The sequence below is a fragment of the Diceros bicornis genome, chromosome 22 (assembly GCF_020826845.1).
Source record: "Diceros bicornis minor isolate mBicDic1 chromosome 22, mDicBic1.mat.cur, whole genome shotgun sequence".
In the NCBI taxonomy this organism is placed as follows: domain Eukaryota; kingdom Metazoa; phylum Chordata; class Mammalia; order Perissodactyla; family Rhinocerotidae; genus Diceros; species Diceros bicornis.
In genome coordinates, this window is record NC_080761.1 from 19,139,100 (window position 1) to 19,157,658 (window position 18,559).

The following is an 18,559-nucleotide window of genomic DNA, read 5'->3' on the forward strand; positions in this document are numbered from 1 at the left end:
AAATGGCAGGTATGGAATGCAAAAGAGTGAAATATTCCAGCAGGGTCATGCTGGAGAGACTATAAAAGGAATTCTTCAACGTTAATGACTGAAATAACACCTCCGTTTGTCACTTTATCGGCATCATAGAGTTCTGATACTAAATATCAAATGATTCTACTTTTTTACCACATTCTGTTTCACCTTATTGAAGTGGTTCCTTACTAGATGGACTGGAAGAGAGGAATAGTTAACAAGAGGCAGCTTATGCAGCCGGGTAAATGCCACCAGAGCCGTACTTTGTAAGGGCGATTGAGTGACCAGGAAAGTTAATCCTGGGTGTCTGTTCACTCTGTCTTCCCAAGAGATTCCCTCCATCTACTTGCCTCAGAGCGAAGAGGCAATCTGAGATCAGGCTGACATCAGCCCTCATTCGGAGCTTGGCACATCTTCAGAGCAGCTACTGTTGTTCTGCCAAAAGGAAGTGGAAATTGAGATAAATGTTTCAATACTCGGATGGAAAAAAGTCCATTTTTACACCACGTCCCTTTTGAAAAACCACATTCCTCAGAGGCGAAGTTTATTGTTTCCTTTTGTGATCGTTTGCTTTTCTTTTTTCTTAAGATGTGGTATTTAAGAGCAGTAATTGAGTTCAGATTTTAAAATGTGCTGTTTCCACTCTGCATGTCATTAAAATAAAATATTAGCTTTCATAAAGTTGTTTTGGAAGTGTTTCTGGTGTGCTCTGTTCCATGGTGTGCTGAGTGTCAGCCTGAAGAATGATGGTTATGCACGATCTGATAATGGGTGAACATGGATCCTAGAATCTGCTAAGGATCTATTGTAATTATAGAGTATTCAAGAAATGTCTAATATATACTGATTTTATTTGTAATTTTGTCACCTACATTTAGCATATGTAGTTTACTTCCACAAAATCATTATTTCATACTGGTCTTTCCACAAAGAGCTGAGCTGTAACAGCTATTGCAGTGTGGGTAGAGAGTAGCTGTCGAAAAAGCCATGAGTACTGACTGATGGAGAGTTTTGTTGGGCATTTGTGTTTAAGGATATTGGTTATTTTCAGAAAAGTATTTGGGTTTGAAACAATGTATATGAATCTTTTTAGAAGGTGTGTTCTGATAGCGAATTTGTCTTCCTTTATACCTTACCTTTCGGGTATTCTGGTAGAACATTTGGTAATGAATGTCATTCTGTCACCCCAGATGCATTAAAAAGGGTCTCACTGTATTTTGCTTTAATGTGGTGCATAGAAAATTCGCTCTTCTATCAGATTAGCGTTGAAATGAGTTTCACAGTAGGTCCTGGAGTTGGGTACAAAGATTTAAGTGCATTTGAATTTTAAATTTGCAGACCTAACATTGTTGCTTCCCCAAAGTGCTCTGTTCTTTGTTGGCTCCTTCAAGTTTGCTGAGTTACTAGGGGATACTGTTCGGTATCTCAGAGAATCTCAGTTGAGCTCCTTTTTCTTAGTTGTGATCTAATTGATATTCTGATATTGCCTCTAGATCAAGAGGGATGGTGTTTGGACCAGCCAATTTAGGGGAAGACGCAATTAGAAACTTCATTGCAAAACATCGTTGCAACTCTTGCTGCCGGAAGCTCAAACTCCCTGGTAGGCCCCAAACAATTCCATTTTTCTCTAAGTAAATCTCCCGTAGAACAACATCCATTGTAACTGGGGATAGAGCAGAAAATCTTAATCACATTTTTATCTCCTTTGCAGTTAAGGCTTGACTTTCTGACTGCAAATTTTTCAAGTCTCTAAAGGGATTAAAAGGACAGGGATTTACTTCAGGTTCTGCCAAAATGTGATAAAACAACATTGGGCCCAGTACTTGTCACAGTCTCTCCAAGGGAAAAGTTCCAGCGACTTAATTGGGGTAAAATTGGACCAAGTCAGGTCTCTGCGCCTGCCCCTTCCCCTTTGGGTCCTGTGTGGCGCCCACAGTATTTCTGTTCTGTTCTTCTTTACTCATTGGACACTTGGGAGGGTGGGGTATGAAGGGAAACAACAGCTATCAATGAATGCAGTGCTTTTCACTACAAAAACCTGCCACTTTAAACATACATTGCAGTGTGTCTTTTTTAATGTGATTTGATAATGTGGCACACTTTCTTCTGAAACTAATATAGTCACCATAGAAAAATATTCCTAACATAAAAGTAAGCAGCTGGAGGTCTGTGCCCCTCGAATTGGCAGTCCCAGCTCTGCTGCATTCCTTTCATCTCAGAAGGGATGCTTTATGTCTGTCTCAGCTTGCTCACTGCTCTTCTTGGGTCATACCAAACTTGTCCTTAGAATGGCATTGCACATATTTTAAGCTGAGTAACCCTTCCTGCCTTATAATAAATACATACTCTGAATTGGAAATCCGTAAAAGATCATCATCCATTGTAACTTGGGATGGAGTAGGTTTAAATTTACAACAAAGAGAGGCAATTTCTAATCTTGTTGGAGTTAGAGGTAGGAGTTGCTCTTTTGGGCAAGATGTAGCAAAAGACTGGGATTTGGAGCAGGCTTCTAGTTCCAGTGAGAATAGCCTGTCAGCCAGGGGTGGTGGTGGTGGTGGTGGGTATGTGGGGTGGGGAGTCAGACCCGAGCAGTAAAGAGAGGAGGCCATCACTGTCATGTTGTAGCTGCCCAGTACTTGGTCTCACAAACCACACAGCAGAACTGGACAAAGAGATCAGCCTAGAGCACACTGGCCAAGCTGCCTGCTGGCTTCCTCTCTGATCAGAAGGAACCCAGGAAGGACTTGGGCTGGGCTGTAGGGCTCTAGGTAAGGGCCCTACGGGAGGCAGGAGCTGAGTCATCACATGTCTGAGTCATGCCCTGATTGCACGCTAGAGTCTGGTCCATTAAGTCAGTGTCCTCAGGCGCTAGCCTCTTCCCAGGTCTGATTCATTGTACCCTGGACACGGCAGCCTCCCATTCTTGAAGACACAGGGACTGCATCTGATGAGCCGAGAGAAAGGGAGTTTTGAGGCATAACTCACTGCTTCCATCCTTGAGTCCAGTTAGCTCTTCTGTATGATTAAGTTTGAGATCATTGTTTTTTTTTTTACCTATAATGGTGGGTTTTGAGTAAGTAATTCAATAGTTCCTCCATTTCTAGACCTAATTCTTGTTTCCTTTCAAAACCTTAGTTAACACATTTAAGTGGAAATAAGATATATCCTCATTTACTCAGACATTTGGTAATCTGAATTAAAAAAGTCTAGTCTGGAAAACAGGATTGGGGGGATTTTTCTTTTTGTTTGATTATGTTTTACTTTTTTTTTTTTTTAAAGAGAGGTAGTTTAGGATAGTATAGAAGAGTATGGGATCCAGAGCCAGATAGGTTAAGCTTATATCCCAGTAGTGCTTTTTACCTGCGATGTGACCTTGGGCCTTGGTTTTCTCATCTGTAGACTGGGTATAATGGCACCTATCTCATAAAGTTGGTGTGAAGATTGAGGTGATATATGGAGATGTTCAATAAATGTTGGTTATTATTCAACTGTAATATGTATTAGTTTTATGTCCAGATAATCCCTGTTTAGCATTAAAATATAATCCAAAGAACACATGTTTAAGGTTAACAAATTTAATCAATATAGCACAAAATGGTACACAAACATGTAAAGCTCACCCTCCTCCATATGTTCTCACCCAAAGAAACCTTTGGGGAGAATGTTTTCTTTTTTTTTAATTTTTAATTTTATTTATTTATTTATTTTTTCCCCCAAAACCCCAGTAGATAGTTGTATGTCATGGCTGCAAGTCTTTCTAGTTGCTGTATGTGGGATGCGGCCTCAGCATGGCCGGAGAAGCGGTGCCTCGGTGCGCGCCCGGGATCCGAACCCGGGCCGCCAGCAGCGGAGTGCGCGCACTTAACCGCTAAGCCACGGGGCCGGCCCTGAGAATGTTTTCTTTTGATAATTTCCTTTCAAATGGAAGAAAGAGGCTTTAGGAAGCATAGGATCCAATAAATGGAAGCTTTTATGGACAATGCCAAATCTGAGGTACAGCTTTGTTCCAGAAAACTGACCATTTTGGCTGAACTCGCTGGCCCTGCCCATCTTTCAGCAGTGAAAATGTCCTGTTTCCTGTTTGGCCTCATTTAACTCTGGCCAGGTCATGCCTTATAGGGCACTACGTATTCAATCAAACAACCAAATCTTTCCTTCCCTGCCCCAGTGAACACAAGTCTTAAAACAGCATTGGGGATTTAGAGTCACACATGGGCATCGGGGAATAGTTTAGACACGGTCAGGGGTTTGAGTTTCACACATCGGTGGCCTGAGGAAGCAGAGTCCTCTCTGAGTACTTGGAAAAACCTAAAGTCTGGTCGATCTGTGTGAACATTATGTTCTTAAGGATCCCCTATAACCATCTTATCTTCCTTGCAGATTTAACAAGGAATGATTATTCCCCTGGAAGGGTAAATTCCACCTTTGGACTTGAAATCAAAATAGAACCAGCTGAGGGGCCTCCAGCAACGGAAGGGGATAGTAATTCTCCAGAAGACCTCACACGATTGTAAAAAGGGAGAAGATGACAGCCCTTGCCCTCCCTTCCATGAACTCTATGGTAACATAGATTTATTAATGTGACATTGATTACGTCAGAGCTCGGTCAGGATGGCCTTGCCCTATGGGCCTCCTTGGGACACGCCTTCTGAGCCTCATGTCTCCCCCTGCCCAAAGACCTCATTGGTATATGATGAATGGGTTCTTCTACATATTGGCCTATGTGCAGAGTGCTTTACATGTGTTTGTCATCCTCAAGTTCCCCAGGAAGACACTCAGACAAGTCAGCTGGGAATACTGCTCCTTCATACCTCATTGCTTTAGCTGGTCACTTAGAGCAGGCTAAACCCTTGGAGCAGAATGCTGGGCACTAAAGAACCAGGGAGATGGTTTAATTTATTTTCTCACTATGTGTGCAGACTCTAACCTCCACTGCTGTTCATCACCTTACCTGCATATTGTATTTATGTATATATGTACATTAAAAAGTTATTTGACTTCTTCTGTCCTCTCCCTGTGGCATAGGGCTTTGAATGTCAGCAGTAAGGAAAACGATGTGATGAGGGTGTATTTGCACAGATTGGGGCACACTCCTGCACAAAATAACCAGTAAAAAGTTGGTATCCTGGTGAAATCTAGATGGGTTTGAGGTATTGTCAGTGAATCATATGATGCCTGGGCATTTCAGGTTTCTCTGAAAGAAAGGAAAAGGGCAATCTAAAACAAAAGCCCTTGCGTCTTTTTTTTTTTGTTTTTAAAGGGGAGCAAGTATATTTAATAGAAATTATTAAGAAATGTTTTCTCTTCCTATAAGCTCAAGGGTACTATCAATTAGAGAGTTAACTAAGCCAACCTCTAAAACATTTCTCCCTTTTCCAAAGCTGTGTATATAATATTACAGGCCAAATTACTCGATGTCAGGTCCTATGGGGAAAGATGGGGTTTCTGACCGAAAACACGCTTCGAAGGTGTTTGCTTCGTTCCAGTGCAGAGTTGTGATGGCCTTTTTTAAGTACAGCCTGAGAACATGTAATCAGTTTCAGAGGCCAGAAGGAAGGATCCCCAGAAGCTGCACTGAACAGCACATTTAGGGGAGCAGTCATCCCTCTTTCGCACTTGTCGGGGTTGCCCTACCTCAGGACAAGCACGAGCTTTTCATGCAAGGAGGAGACGGAGGGCTGGGAATCCTCTCCCTTCTCCCCTGCATCTTCTTTCCTTATTATAAAGAGTTCCATTCTGTCAGCAACAAACCTCCTGGGTTTGAAAAATTCCAACTTATCTTTACTTTTAGCCCTTACCTTAGCTGGCTTCCTTTTTAAATTGACACTCATGCCTTCTCAGGTTACACTTCAGGGGAGATGTTGCCCAGGCGTAGGGGGACAGAAGGCCAAGGGTTTAGTTTGCCAAGGATCGTGTCTGATTCTTGAGTGTGAATTTCACCAGGGCTAACATATACCCCTTTTATTTTGGTCTTGTGGGTGGCAGGAGGTGGGAAATTTGGGTGATTTCTTGATTGGCAATGAGGATAAAATATTAATGTTTTCGGGTCTTAACTGCTTGATCCTACTCTGCAGATCAATAAGGGATCATTACGACTCACTTCAGTGATGTGTTGAACAATGGAAAGAGGCAGTTTGCCTATCCAAGGGCCAAACTAAAGGCATTAATTCGTTGGTCAAATATTTGTTACCTGGAATGGAACTTGAAAACAAATACATTTTGATTTCAAATTTCTGTGTTGTGCTTTTTGTCTTTCTTTTTTCAAGAAAAATCACCAGAATAACATTTTAAAAAGATGTTGGGCAAAGGTTTGCTGTGGGATTGCTGGCATGCAAATACCTGTGTGACAGTCTTGACTTGGAGTGATTCATGACTACAATAGGGTGGAGTATTTGTTCATTCATTTGGTCAATTTTATTCAACAGATATTTATTAAGTGCCTTCTCTGTACTGCGTGAGTGATGAGGATGCAGTGGACATAGCATTTCTTTGCCCTCGAAAAGCTTTATGTCTCTCATTTCTTTCTTTTTTTGTTGTTCCAAGTTTGGATTTCTGGTTAGTGCTAAAAAATTTGACTTCTGGGCAAATGTTAAATCTGGGGATGTGTGCCATCCCCTATGTGCCAGTGGGCAGCAGGTTCAGACCAGGATAAGAGAATTAGGGCAAATAAGAAGACATAGCTAGGGCTGCTTTTATGAACCACTGAGGAAAAATGGACTGCATAAACCATGTCTGAGCCCAAAGCCCATCTCACAGATGGGGTCTGAATCTGGGGACCAGAGAAGCAGGCAGGTTTCCAGGAGTACTTCCTGAAGGCGTCCTGTGCACGGGCATTCCTTCCTAGGAGGCTGTACGTTCCTGGAGTGACTTCTGCCCTATGACATCTTAAAGCTTCTGACAGCGCTGGGGAATGAGATCAGATGTAGTTTTGGGTGTTTCTCACCCTGTTACTATTTTCTGTGGCTTTACAAAACAAGTACTGGGTGACTAAGACTTCCCAAACAACCACTTATTCAATGTGTAAAAAATTATTTTTTTCGTTTCGATTATTGTTTGTTGCTGTTTTAGATGAGACGGACCACTCAGGTTCTAGAAGTCATGACCCAGAAGCCCCTGTCGTGCCTTGCTGTCTGTCTCCATCGGTCACCAGCACCATGCGCAGAGCATGGCACATAATAAGCTTTCGACATTATTTGTTGAAAGAAATAAGAAAACTTTCAAATGATAATGTGTTTCATTCGCTCAGTAATAAATCAGATTTGCATTTTTAATCTAGAAGGGAATGATTACCAATTCCTTAAGACCCAACACAATTCTTTTGATCTCTCTCTGTTTTAATTTTGCAGGAAATAGCTTTTAACAACCTACACCTTGTCTATTGAATTCTCAACCAGTTCCTGCCCTTATCATCGTGGTGATGGTACCAGAGTACAGTCCTTCGTACTGGGGACTATTGAAATGAGATGATAACTTCCCAGAAACTGCCTAGACATAATCATCACTTTATTACCCTTTGAAAAGAAGATTGATAGAAAAGTCATTTGAAAGATGGTTCATTACCATGCCCTCGTACAGTTTCTTTACTCACATCTCTCCAAAGCGTGAGAAAGGGAGGATTATTCTCTGAGGTCGGAATTGGAAGGCTGTGTGTTTGCCTCTTTGAAGTCTTGGTATTTAATTTTCTGTAGTCATTTCTTGGGCAATTTTCTAAGAAACTAGTTGAAGCTAATTTATCATAAGTTAAAGTCAAATGACAGAAAAGATTTTTTTCCCCTGAACAGCATTTTATTCCACAGAGGTTAGCTTCTGAAGGAAAATGAGACTTAAATAGCATTTCAAATCTCCAGCCACATGGGTGAGTACACAGAATAGAAAGCATTCTGGAAACCACACTGATTTTTTATTTAGCACGGTTATTATTTTGTGACTTTTATTTCCAGACCATGATGTATAGATAAAATATATTTTTGTGAAATGCTCTCCTAAAAATAATTAGTTAAGTTGCTTAATTTTTCAAAGAGAGACTTTTAGTCCTTAAGGGATAATGAACCTTGTCTCTATCATTGGCAGACTTTGGTATAACTTTATATAATTTGTTTAACCTTTCTCTTAACCCCTAACTCTGAAATGGAGATGAGATACTTACCTTTTCAAATGAAGGTGAACAATAACGAGAGAGCATTTATAAAGTCCTTTGAGAATCTCATTTAAAGGCTTCCTGTGAGCATGGGATCCAGTTCAATAAATAATAAGGGGTTTTCATTTTTGATGTGATCATTATTTAATGTTTACAGAGGATGCTCTGTGGACCTGTTTCAGTATAAACACCAAAGTGGTTTCTGCTATTTCTCCTTTTCCGAGGGGAAATAGCTCATTGCTCTCTTTTTGTTTTGAAGCTTGATTAAATAGTTCAAAATCAGGGAGTTCACCAATGCACAGTGTTTCCTATTTATTTTGTTTTTTGATGGATTTAGGTTTTCCCAGCTAATTTCTTTTGCCATCTTCTGCCCAAAGAAAGCCTTCCAGAAGAAGTAAAGCCCAAAGCTTGTGCCATCATTGGTGACATTTTTGGGTAGGAAAGAGAGCAGGTTTAGAATCTTGATGCTTATTAAGCTTGATGTTTTACAAAAATTTTAATGATGATTTAAATTTTGTCAGTGTAGGACTGTTCAGTAATAAGAAAATTCTGGTCTATAGCTTGCCAGCATCTTTTAGCAACTAATGTCCCTTAGAATTCTTATCTTCTCCTAGTGATTTTTTTCATTGTGAACCTTTAGAAATTCCGGTTGCTAAATTAGTCACAAAGTCTTTGCAAATATTATGGTAGAAACCCTTTGGTTAATGACTATCCAAATGTGGATGTAACAATTGCCTTTTGTTGGGATTTGGAGGAATCATCATTGGCATCCTGTGGTTGCACTTTTGTCTTCTAATGAATTTTTTCTTCTGTATCCTATTGGTCACCAAGTAAGAGGTCACAGAGCCTCAGGATGCTTTGGTAACAAAAAGAAATGCTTGGTGTGTGTTATGGGCTGAATTGTGTCCCCTCAAAATTCATGTGTTGAAGTCCTAACTCCTAGTACCTCAGAATGTGACTGTATTTAGAGATAAGGTCTTTAAAGAGGTGACTAAGGTTAAATGAAGTCATTAGGGGTGTTCCTGATCCAGTATGCCTGGTGTCCTTATAAGAAGACATTAGGACACAGAAACACACAAGGGGAAGATCATGTGAAGATGCAGAGAGAAGGTGGCCATCTCGAGTTAAGGAGAGAGACCTTGGAAGAGACCAGATGTGCCAACACCTTGATCTTGGACTCCCAGCCTCCAGAACTGTGAGGAAATAAATTTCTCTGGTTTAAGCCACCCAGTCCTTGCTACTTTTTCATGGCAGCCCTAGAAAAGTATTACAGTGTATTACCATGTTTTGGAATTCCCTACTTGCCCCTGAAATTTTGTAAATAGGGACTTGGGAAGCAGAGATGCTGTTAACAACAATGGAGAGGAGGAAGAGGAGGGGGAGGGGGAGGGGAGGACGGGGAGGAGGGAGAAATGATTACTGGGAGACTGCATCTGCTGTGGGTGAGGATAGAGAATATCATGGATTGTGGCAGGCCTGGTGGATTATTTTATTAAGGGAGGAGAGAGTCATGTGTTCTGCAAGATCACGTGAATGTTGCAGATGAAAATAAACGTGGACTGGGCTTCATGAGACGGGATGTTTGCCTATTGCTAAAGGGCTTCTGGGAATATTTTAGAGGATAGGGTGGCAAGAGAGGTGCGGTAGTAATATGTGATGCAGTTCTTAGTTTTGCACAACTGTTCAGTGTGTATCCTATTCAAGAAATATTTGTTGAGCCTTACCATATGTTATGCCCTGACAGAAAGGTTAGACTTACTAGATAAGATCCATTTCTGTCTTCAAGGGTCTCCAAGCCAAATGAGGAGTTTACAATATACTGATCCATTATTGCTCAGCAATAGTAATGATTATAATGATAATTTTTTATATTATTATTATAGGTAACATGTATTGAGCACTCATTATGTTCTAGGCGTAAATGTGTGCTATGCATAATCTCATTTATCTGAACACCAACCTGATGGGCTGGGTCTATTAGGTCCATTATAAAGATTTAACAATGCTGCTTAAAAGTTAAGTGACTTGATTAAGTCAGCTACCTGAGGAGACAGCAGGATTTAAAAACTAGGTCAAACCAATGTCATAGAAGGCTAGGCAATACTGGCCAGCACACTTAAAATTACCAGAGCATGAATCCCTTTGAAAGTTTGAACACAGATTTGAAAGTCAGGACCTAACTTTGGCCACCAGATAAGAAAATCCAAACTGGCATCTGTAGAATGTTACCTTGTATCCTCTCTGCATCTGTCAATGTCAAGGAAATCTTTCCCACACATGTAATGGCCATTTATAGACTCTGTGAGTACATGGTAAAGCCACTCCCTCTTGACATTATCATAAGGTAAGTGCAAGATGATGAGTGGGTGCTTGTGAGTCTGGCACTGTGTCTGTCAGTGAGTTTCTCTGCCTCTGCTTGCATTTCTGCCCCCCTTTTTTGCCTTCCCAGACGATTAGTTATTTGTTGATCAACACAACTAGCTATTTGATAGCATCTAGTGACATTCCAGTTTATCAATTTATAGTGAAAGATAGAATCTATGCAAACTACAAACCCTTTATCAGACTGATCATCACGCTGTGTCCCTGGAGACCTTAGAAGCTGGAATACAATCAGAGGGTTGGTTGAAGTGCATGGAATCAGAACAAAGAGAGTCAGACAAATATTTAATAGTGTCATGCTAAGACATCCTGTTTCATCTCATCTTCTCCAGAGGGATGGGCCCATGAGTGGGAGTGGAATACCCAAAGTCTGCAATACTCCAGACTGATTCTAAAGGATGCAACAGAATTTCAAGTGACTCTCAGATTAGCCTTGAGAAATAAGACCATAATGAGAAAATATTTCTTTTCTCCTCTTCCATCCTCCCTTCCTCTATCCTTCCCTCCTTCTCTCTCTTTCTCTCTCTCTTTCTCTCTCTTTCTTTCCCTTTCTCTGATTGCCTATTTCTGTTACATCTGTTTACACTACACTGGCTGCAAGTGTGGACCAAGAAACATCATTAATTTTAGAGGTGAGGTACGAATTTTTCCAGAAATGTAGAATTAGAAAATGTGAGAGGTAAAAGGATAGATGAAAGTAATGAGAGCCAAAACGATTGTACTTCATCCAAAGTTAATATAACTATTGTCAGAAGAGGGATGAGAACTCAGGCCTTCTAAGTCACCATCGTTTATCTTAATAATGACTGCATTTGTGCATTAAGGCAAATAATGTTCTCTTGTTGTATTAAAATCCTTCTCTGTTTTCCTGAAAAATATTTAGATGTTTCTGTGACTAAAATTTTAACTTGGAAATCTTTATGAAGCTTTCATTAAGATGGGTCAAATGAGATTTAATTGTCCATGCTTTTTAATGAGAATAATTCATTAGATATGTGATTTCAGAATTCTAGTTGCAAAATGATGTTGCAAATTAATGATTTTAACAATTCTCTTTGCTTATTTGTGTGTGCACATGTATGTTTGCATAAATGGAGAGTAGCTATTTGAATCCCAGGCTTGGGTGACCATTGAAGATTTCAAGTGACAAGAGTCTGCAAGACTTGGATTTCAATGAGTGTTTCAAATATTTTATGTTATTTAAGGTGACTTATGATTATTTCCTATTGTCATAAAAGCCTCTTAGGACTGTGGCATGCCTTGAATTTTCCCAAAAATGCCTACATGAAATAGTAGAAAATTCTCTAGACCTTGGAACCAAGTGGACTTAGGTTTGAACTGAAGCTCTGCCACTGAATAGTTTGTGACCTTGGACAACTTGTTTAATCTCTCTGACCGCAGTTATCATCTGAATATGGCAGGATCATCTGTTAATATGTTGACTTGTGCTTCTGCTTACTGTTCTCCATCCCAAGAAGGTAGGTGGATGCTTTTGGCTCAGGACGTTGGTGACTTACTGCAGAAGTTGCAAGGCCCCATAGGACAACCTCCCACCAAGACTTCTGGAAAGCTGTTGGGGGCTGGGACTTGGAGTTGATAAGGCAGAGGAAGCCTACCCTGGGAAAGAGAAGAGCTGTTCATTCCCGGAGATAAGGAAGATGATGGTGGAGGGCTAGTTCATGGATAGCAGGTGAACTGACTAGGAGCTCTAGCCCGAGAAGTCACAGGGAGCAATACATGTCCATACTAGTCGTTGATCAAAGGGATCCTCCTGCCTGTGGATGGATCATGTGGGCTGGGACTGTGGGCCGCATGGCCTAAAGGTTAGAAGCCCTTGACTGTTTTACAAGTGGCCAGTGAACTACCTTTGTTCTTACCTGTTTTATAATCATAAAATATAACTGATATTGACTGTCTTATCATTTTAGAGAGAGGGGACCTCTATCTAGATTTTAAAAAATAAGGTAATATGCCATTTCTTGCACCTGAGTGTTGTAGAGAAAATTCATTTCTGTAAGCTAATGTCTACCAAGCAGGATTATTCTGAGAATTAGAGGTAATGTACATAGAGCACTTAGTACAGTGTATGGCACACAATAGGCATGCTGAGAAATTATTATTAATAATTATTAAAGATACTTTTCTTTTGTTACCAAAACAATCTCCAAGCCAAGATTGGTGGAGCTGGAGCTGCTTCTTTCTCTCTTTTTTAAAAATAGACATTATTTTTTTAGAGCAATTCCACAGCAAGATTGAGCAGAAGGTACAGATTTCCCATATATTCCCTGCCTAACATATGCATAGCCTCCCCCATATGCTTCTCTTTTCAAACAAAGGACTAATAGTTCCTGACATTGATCCTAGAATTGAAAGGTTCTTATATTAGGGGAGGCTAGGCAACAACAATAAATAGACACCAAAATGTGATGGCTTAACACAATAGGCATTTATTTCTTGCTTACTTAACAGTCTAGGACAGTCTGTGGTGAGTGGTTGGGTTCTTTGCTCCACACAGTCTTTCTGTGACCCAAGTTGACAGTGCTTCTGCCATCTTTAACAGATGTGTACCAAGGCTGCCCTTGGGGATCTGCAGCCCAGTCACCAGAAGGGGAAAAGAACATGAAAGGGAGGAGAACACATGGGAGGTTTTATGGGCCAGCCCTAGAAGTGGCACACATCCTTTTGTTCACATACCATTGTCTAGAACTCAGTCAATCACAAGGTCACACCTACATGCAAAAGAGGCTAGGAAATGCAGTCTAGCAATATGGCCAAGAAAAAGAGAAAAAGGAGTTTGATGAACACCTAGCATTTCTGTCTAATTAGGGATTATCTATTCTGGTCCAATTCCTTATTTGATTGAGTGTGGTTCTGGAAGGTGGAGTGTTCTTTGGTATGACTTTGGAGAGTGGGTTTTTTTCTTTCTACAGGAATGTTTAATGAAAAGTTCTCCTTATTTAGGACATGGCATACTTTTTTTTTTTTTTTTTTAATTGATATTTTAATGGTTTCTAACATTGTGAAATTTTGGGTTGTACATTTTTGTTTGTCCATCACCCCATATATGACTCCCTTCACCCCTTATGCCCACCCCCCACCCCCACTTCCCGGGTAACCACAGTCCAGTTTTCTCTGTAGGACATGGCATACTTTTGACTAACTCTCCATATCTTCTTTCACCAGACATCTTCAATATATTATCAGATATATTCCTTTTTATTTTCCCGTAATTCATTTATAATGGCAAAATCAATTGGATAAAAGAAGTAAAATCTAACTGGAATGAGAGTTGGCTTTATTCAGCACTGTTAGTTTGGTGACAGCTATAAAATATGTCGGTTGTAACTTTCCTCTCACTGCTTGACCCCCACCCATTTCCCCCCTCACCATCCCTCTAAGTAACATCATGTGAAATCAAACATTTCTTGCCCTCATTTCTAAACTGCATATAACCAGCTAGCAAGCATATAAGCAGTGAAGTAAGGGTATAAATTTACATAAGGATCCTATTGATATACTATACAAATGAGGGTCCTGGGGAGAATGTTAATTCATTTCCTACACTGAATGGCCATGATCACTGTAAATTTTCACCACACAAGAGCTAAGATGGAGGTGGAAAACTTGGATATACATAAGAGATAGGAATTGACTAAATTTTATGAAGGAAGTTAGTTATCATGTACCTTGTCTACAAAGTAGAAGACCTTAATGGATGCTCCAACTTTAAAGCTTGGATGCATAAACTTGAAAATGATCTTTAAGAATCATCTTGAATCACTTCTTAAAAAGCAGTGGGTGGGGAATTGAAACATTTTAAGGAAATATTTCAATTTATCAAATTTTAAAATTGAAGTCATTTATAGAGTACTATTGTGAAAATTTATGACCTACTCTTTTCTAAGCCCCCTAAGACTTGTGGTTGACAAAACATAGGTGGACTAGACAGAACATGTGATCTGTGATCTTTTTTGTAACAGCCTGGTGGCTGCTCAATTACTTTATTGGTTCAGTCGTTGATTGATTGATTTAACTAAGATTCATTAAGTGCCTAGCATATCCTAGGCACTGTGCCAATGTTAGCAAGGTGGGTACTCACAGGTCTGTGGGAAGACAGACATGTAAAGCAACCTCATTGCACCAAAAGCCACAATTGAGGCATTTGCAAAAATGCTTTTGAAGTCAAGTGGAGGAGGGACTCCCTCTCTCAAGAGGAGAGAGAAGGCTTCACAGAGAATGATAAGGAGGATTTTACCTGGTGGAGGGAACAGCAGCTGGGAGAGATGTTTGGGAACTGGTAAGTAACTGTGTGGTAGTTCCTAGAACACATGTTGGGATAAGGTAGGAGGTAGCAAGAGATGAAGCTGGGAAGAATGTTAGCATAAATTTGTTAAAAGATCTTCATGTAATTCTAAGAAATTAATTTTTAGCATGCAGGCTAAGGAAGTTAGGAACTGTTTTAAACATAATGAATTCTGGGTTAATTAATTCATTAATTCAGCAAACATTTATTAATCATCCACTAAGTATAAACTACTTGGCCTTAGAAGTCTAAGGTCTAGATGTAGACCCTGCCCATAAGGAATTTGAAGTTTGATGAGTGATTACAACGAGTAGAGACAGCTCCAAGGGATTTTTGGGAAGGGCTTTAATTGCTCATACCATCAATCCCTTCCAAATTCTCTTCATATCACCATTAACATCATCATTGTCTTTCATGTGGCTGAGAGAAGTTTTCTCAATCTTATGTCAAGTGTGTTTTTGGAACACTCTGCTATTTTATTGATCTATAATGTAAAACCTTTATGAAAACAGTGTCCTTAATATACAAGCAAAAAAGATCCCTAGTCCACCCTTTCAATCACCTGTCTTGTTAGGAGGTCTGGAATGGCCAACAACGACATGTTTTACTGTACACTGAGACAAGGTGCTCTACTGGGTGTGTACTGAGGGACACACAGACCTATAGCACAAGGCTGTAGGTGCAGAGAGCGAAAAGATACATGCAAAATCTCTCCCGTGGACACTTAAGGTGTGTGGCGATGAGAAGCTTCCTGGAGGAGCTCAAGCCTGCACAGAGTCATAGAGAATGTGAAGACTTTGGGAAGAGGAGGGGAGGGATATTTCCAGCAGAGGGCATGCCAGGGAACGGGAGTGGTTTGATTTGACTGGAGCATCAAGTGTTGTGGACTGACTGCTCTGGTTGCTCTGTGGAGGGGACACTGGAAGCTGAGGGTGGAGGAATGATATGATCATCTTGAAGAATAAAAGGTTTTGAAGAAAGTATTCAGGCTCATATGACCAACATCTATTCCTTGATAACCACCCAGTGGTTTCAAGTGAGATGGGAAGGGAGAAAGCAAGCCCACTCTTATTGACTCAGCATAGCTTTCCTATAAGTCCGTGTTCTTATTCCAATAAATCTCATAAAACAGTGAAAACCATGGCCCCCGTATAAACTGGCAAAGATTTCTTTGGCCATAGTCTACTTTTCAAGTGAAGTACTTTTCTATTTGGCATCTCTTTCATAACCTGCCTGTCCTGGTCTGAGAAGTTGTGTGTTGCATATTTGAGCCTGGTTGCTTTCCTTCAGATCAAGTGGACCACTTGGGTTAGTACGAGTCCAATTTTCATTGGACCTCAGGGTCTGAACTTGGGGACTCAAGAGAAGCATGCTGAGAAAAAACACATAAAAAAACTGTAGGTATGCATGATTTTAAAAGGTGGAAAATGGCCTTGCCCCCATTTAATTGTTAAAGGAAGTAATGAAAACTGAAGGTTAAAGGCCCCAGCAGGGAAGTAGTATTTCAGCTGAGCTGACCAGATAGGGTTTCTTCAAATGCCCTGGATCATTGGCTCACCTCTCATTGGGGTTGGCAGGTACACACTCTCTCTAGGAGTGGGAGGCATCTCCTCTACTTGCTCTGGCCACAGTACAGTCTAAGCTTTCTTTATTAGACTAAGAGTTTACCTAAAGGAGTGAAAAGAGATGCAGTGAACTGTTTTTAATTTTAGTATCAACTTTCCAAATCATGGAGATTTTAAAATGTCCTAACCTGACACAGACTTCTAGTAGTTTCTCTTTTGCTGCCAATATTAACTGATTGTATCAATCATGTGTGGGCCATGTGCTTGATCCTTGTGTCTCTGACTCCTGCTCCTATCGAAAACAGTTCCTAAATCATGAGTAAATTTTTCAGTTATGTATCTCTGACTGATGTTGCTTTGACTCCTGTGGAGAAAGTATTTCATTAGGTTTTGGAGAATTAACTGAACATTCTGCGGGTTCTGGGCAAGGGAGGATTCTACTGCCCAGGCCTCCCTTCCCACTTGCCTACCTGGGAAGGCTGCTCTCGTCCTCTTTTCTGGGAGGAAGAAGGTGGATAAGATCAGGGAGTACCATCAGCCCTTGTCCCTCTCTTCTGACACAGAAAGCTTCTGTGCCTTCTCATCTTTATTTTTGGCCTCGCTCAGGTATAGTAACTTCCCGCTGGTCCAGCTGGATCCAGACACTCGCCCTAGCCTCCATCCTGAGCCTCCCAGGCCCAGTTAGGATTTGAACTCGTGGTCCCCGAGAGCAGGATGGATTAGTGCTCAGGGCTCCCATGCTGACTCTATCAAAGCTTTTCTCTGCACATCTCCATTATGTGAATAGCTCTGTTAACCAAACCTATTATCTTTCCCCCTTGGTTTTCAAGTTGAGAAAGGGAAAGCAACTTCTTTAATGGCCCACAGATTGATGATTAACATTTTACATGTCCCTGCTGCTAAGTAAAAGAACTGCTTTGTGGACAGTGAAAATGCCTAAGAGAAGGAAGCGGGAGTCAACTTGGTTTATTAAGTTGTGCTGCTTCATTAATCACAATCTTTTTTTATGGCAGTGCTTAAAGGCCCATCCATTGTACTTCTTGGGAATGGGGTAGATGAAAAACAAGTGCTTTTAGTGCACCTTTGACATCTGGCATAGCAGCCTGCTATCTGCGATATTGCTCTCAAGCAGTGTGGGGAGCTGCATTTACTGTGACCATGCTGGCCCTTCTGATTTAAGCTACTGCAGAGGGCAATGAATTACCTTAAAGGAGCTCCACTGCAGAACTCCAAGTTTTATGCCAGACCCCTGCCAGCTTCCCCACTTTATGAGTATGAACAATCAGACAATTGAACTGATTTGACTTTGCCGCTCCTGGAGTTTCATGGCCTCGAACCTGGGGATGTAATGATAGCAATGCCGTGCTAAGTGCCGCTCTGACTAGCAACAGCGCCTGCTGCCCATTCAAGTAGGGCACCCGTTCTTGTCAGCTGAAAACTGCTCTGATTTGCAGCAAGGGGGAAAATAGATCCCATGCAATCAGATTAACTCAACTCTGAATGTTATTTTCATTTAACGCTGTGGAACCAGGCAGTGTCCCAATTTTTTTTTTTTTCTTAATGGTAAACTCATTAAAAGGCAGCATTCTTTCTCAAGGAGTCTCACAGCACCGGTGCGGAAGGCACCTGCCAAATCCTGATACCGATGGTAGACACACACACTCCTATAAACTTACACACACGACACACATGTACACCTACTCCACAGAGAGGCTCAGGCTCAACTGTGTCGTCAGTATACAAAAGGGCACCTGGCCCAGTCAAAATTACCTGAACGCAGGTAATTTGTAATGTTTAAAGCTCATGTCAGTACATACTGGTTTTAGCTTTTGTGTGAAACAGAGGAGAAGTGCTAAGGTTTAGTTATTGTACACTTTCTGTGTCAGAGAACATATTCACTTTCGGGATTTATTATATGTAAAACAAATTTCCTCTAACATCCTTTGAAAATAGTGCTGTGTTTGGAAGAACAATCCAATGCTCACTGTAAAAAATTCAAAAAATGCTGTGAAGAACCCTAAAGAATGTACAAGTCACCACTATCCTACCACTTAGAGATCTTATTATTATAACTTTATCCAGACATCTCTCTTTGTAAATGTACGCTGGTTGATTGATCGCTGCATTCATTCATTTTGCATCTATAAGCAAATCTAG

At 40.7% G+C, this 18,559-nt stretch overlaps 1 protein-coding gene across 2 annotated transcripts in view; it reads left to right on the plus strand.

Moving 5' to 3' along the window:
* TRPM6 (transient receptor potential cation channel subfamily M member 6) overlaps positions 1 to 6,233 on the plus strand; it is a 143,265-nt gene extending 137,032 nt beyond the window's left edge. For both annotated transcript variants that reach the window (XM_058565639.1, XM_058565638.1), the window contains 2 exons: positions 1,509 to 1,615; positions 4,396 to 6,233. In XM_058565639.1, coding sequence (XP_058421622.1) covers positions 1,509 to 1,615; positions 4,396 to 4,529 — 241 coding nt within the window. In that variant the 3' untranslated portion in view covers positions 4,530 to 6,233. The remainder of the gene's footprint in view (positions 1 to 1,508; positions 1,616 to 4,395) is intronic.
* Positions 6,234 to 18,559: the final 12,326 nt, after the last annotated feature.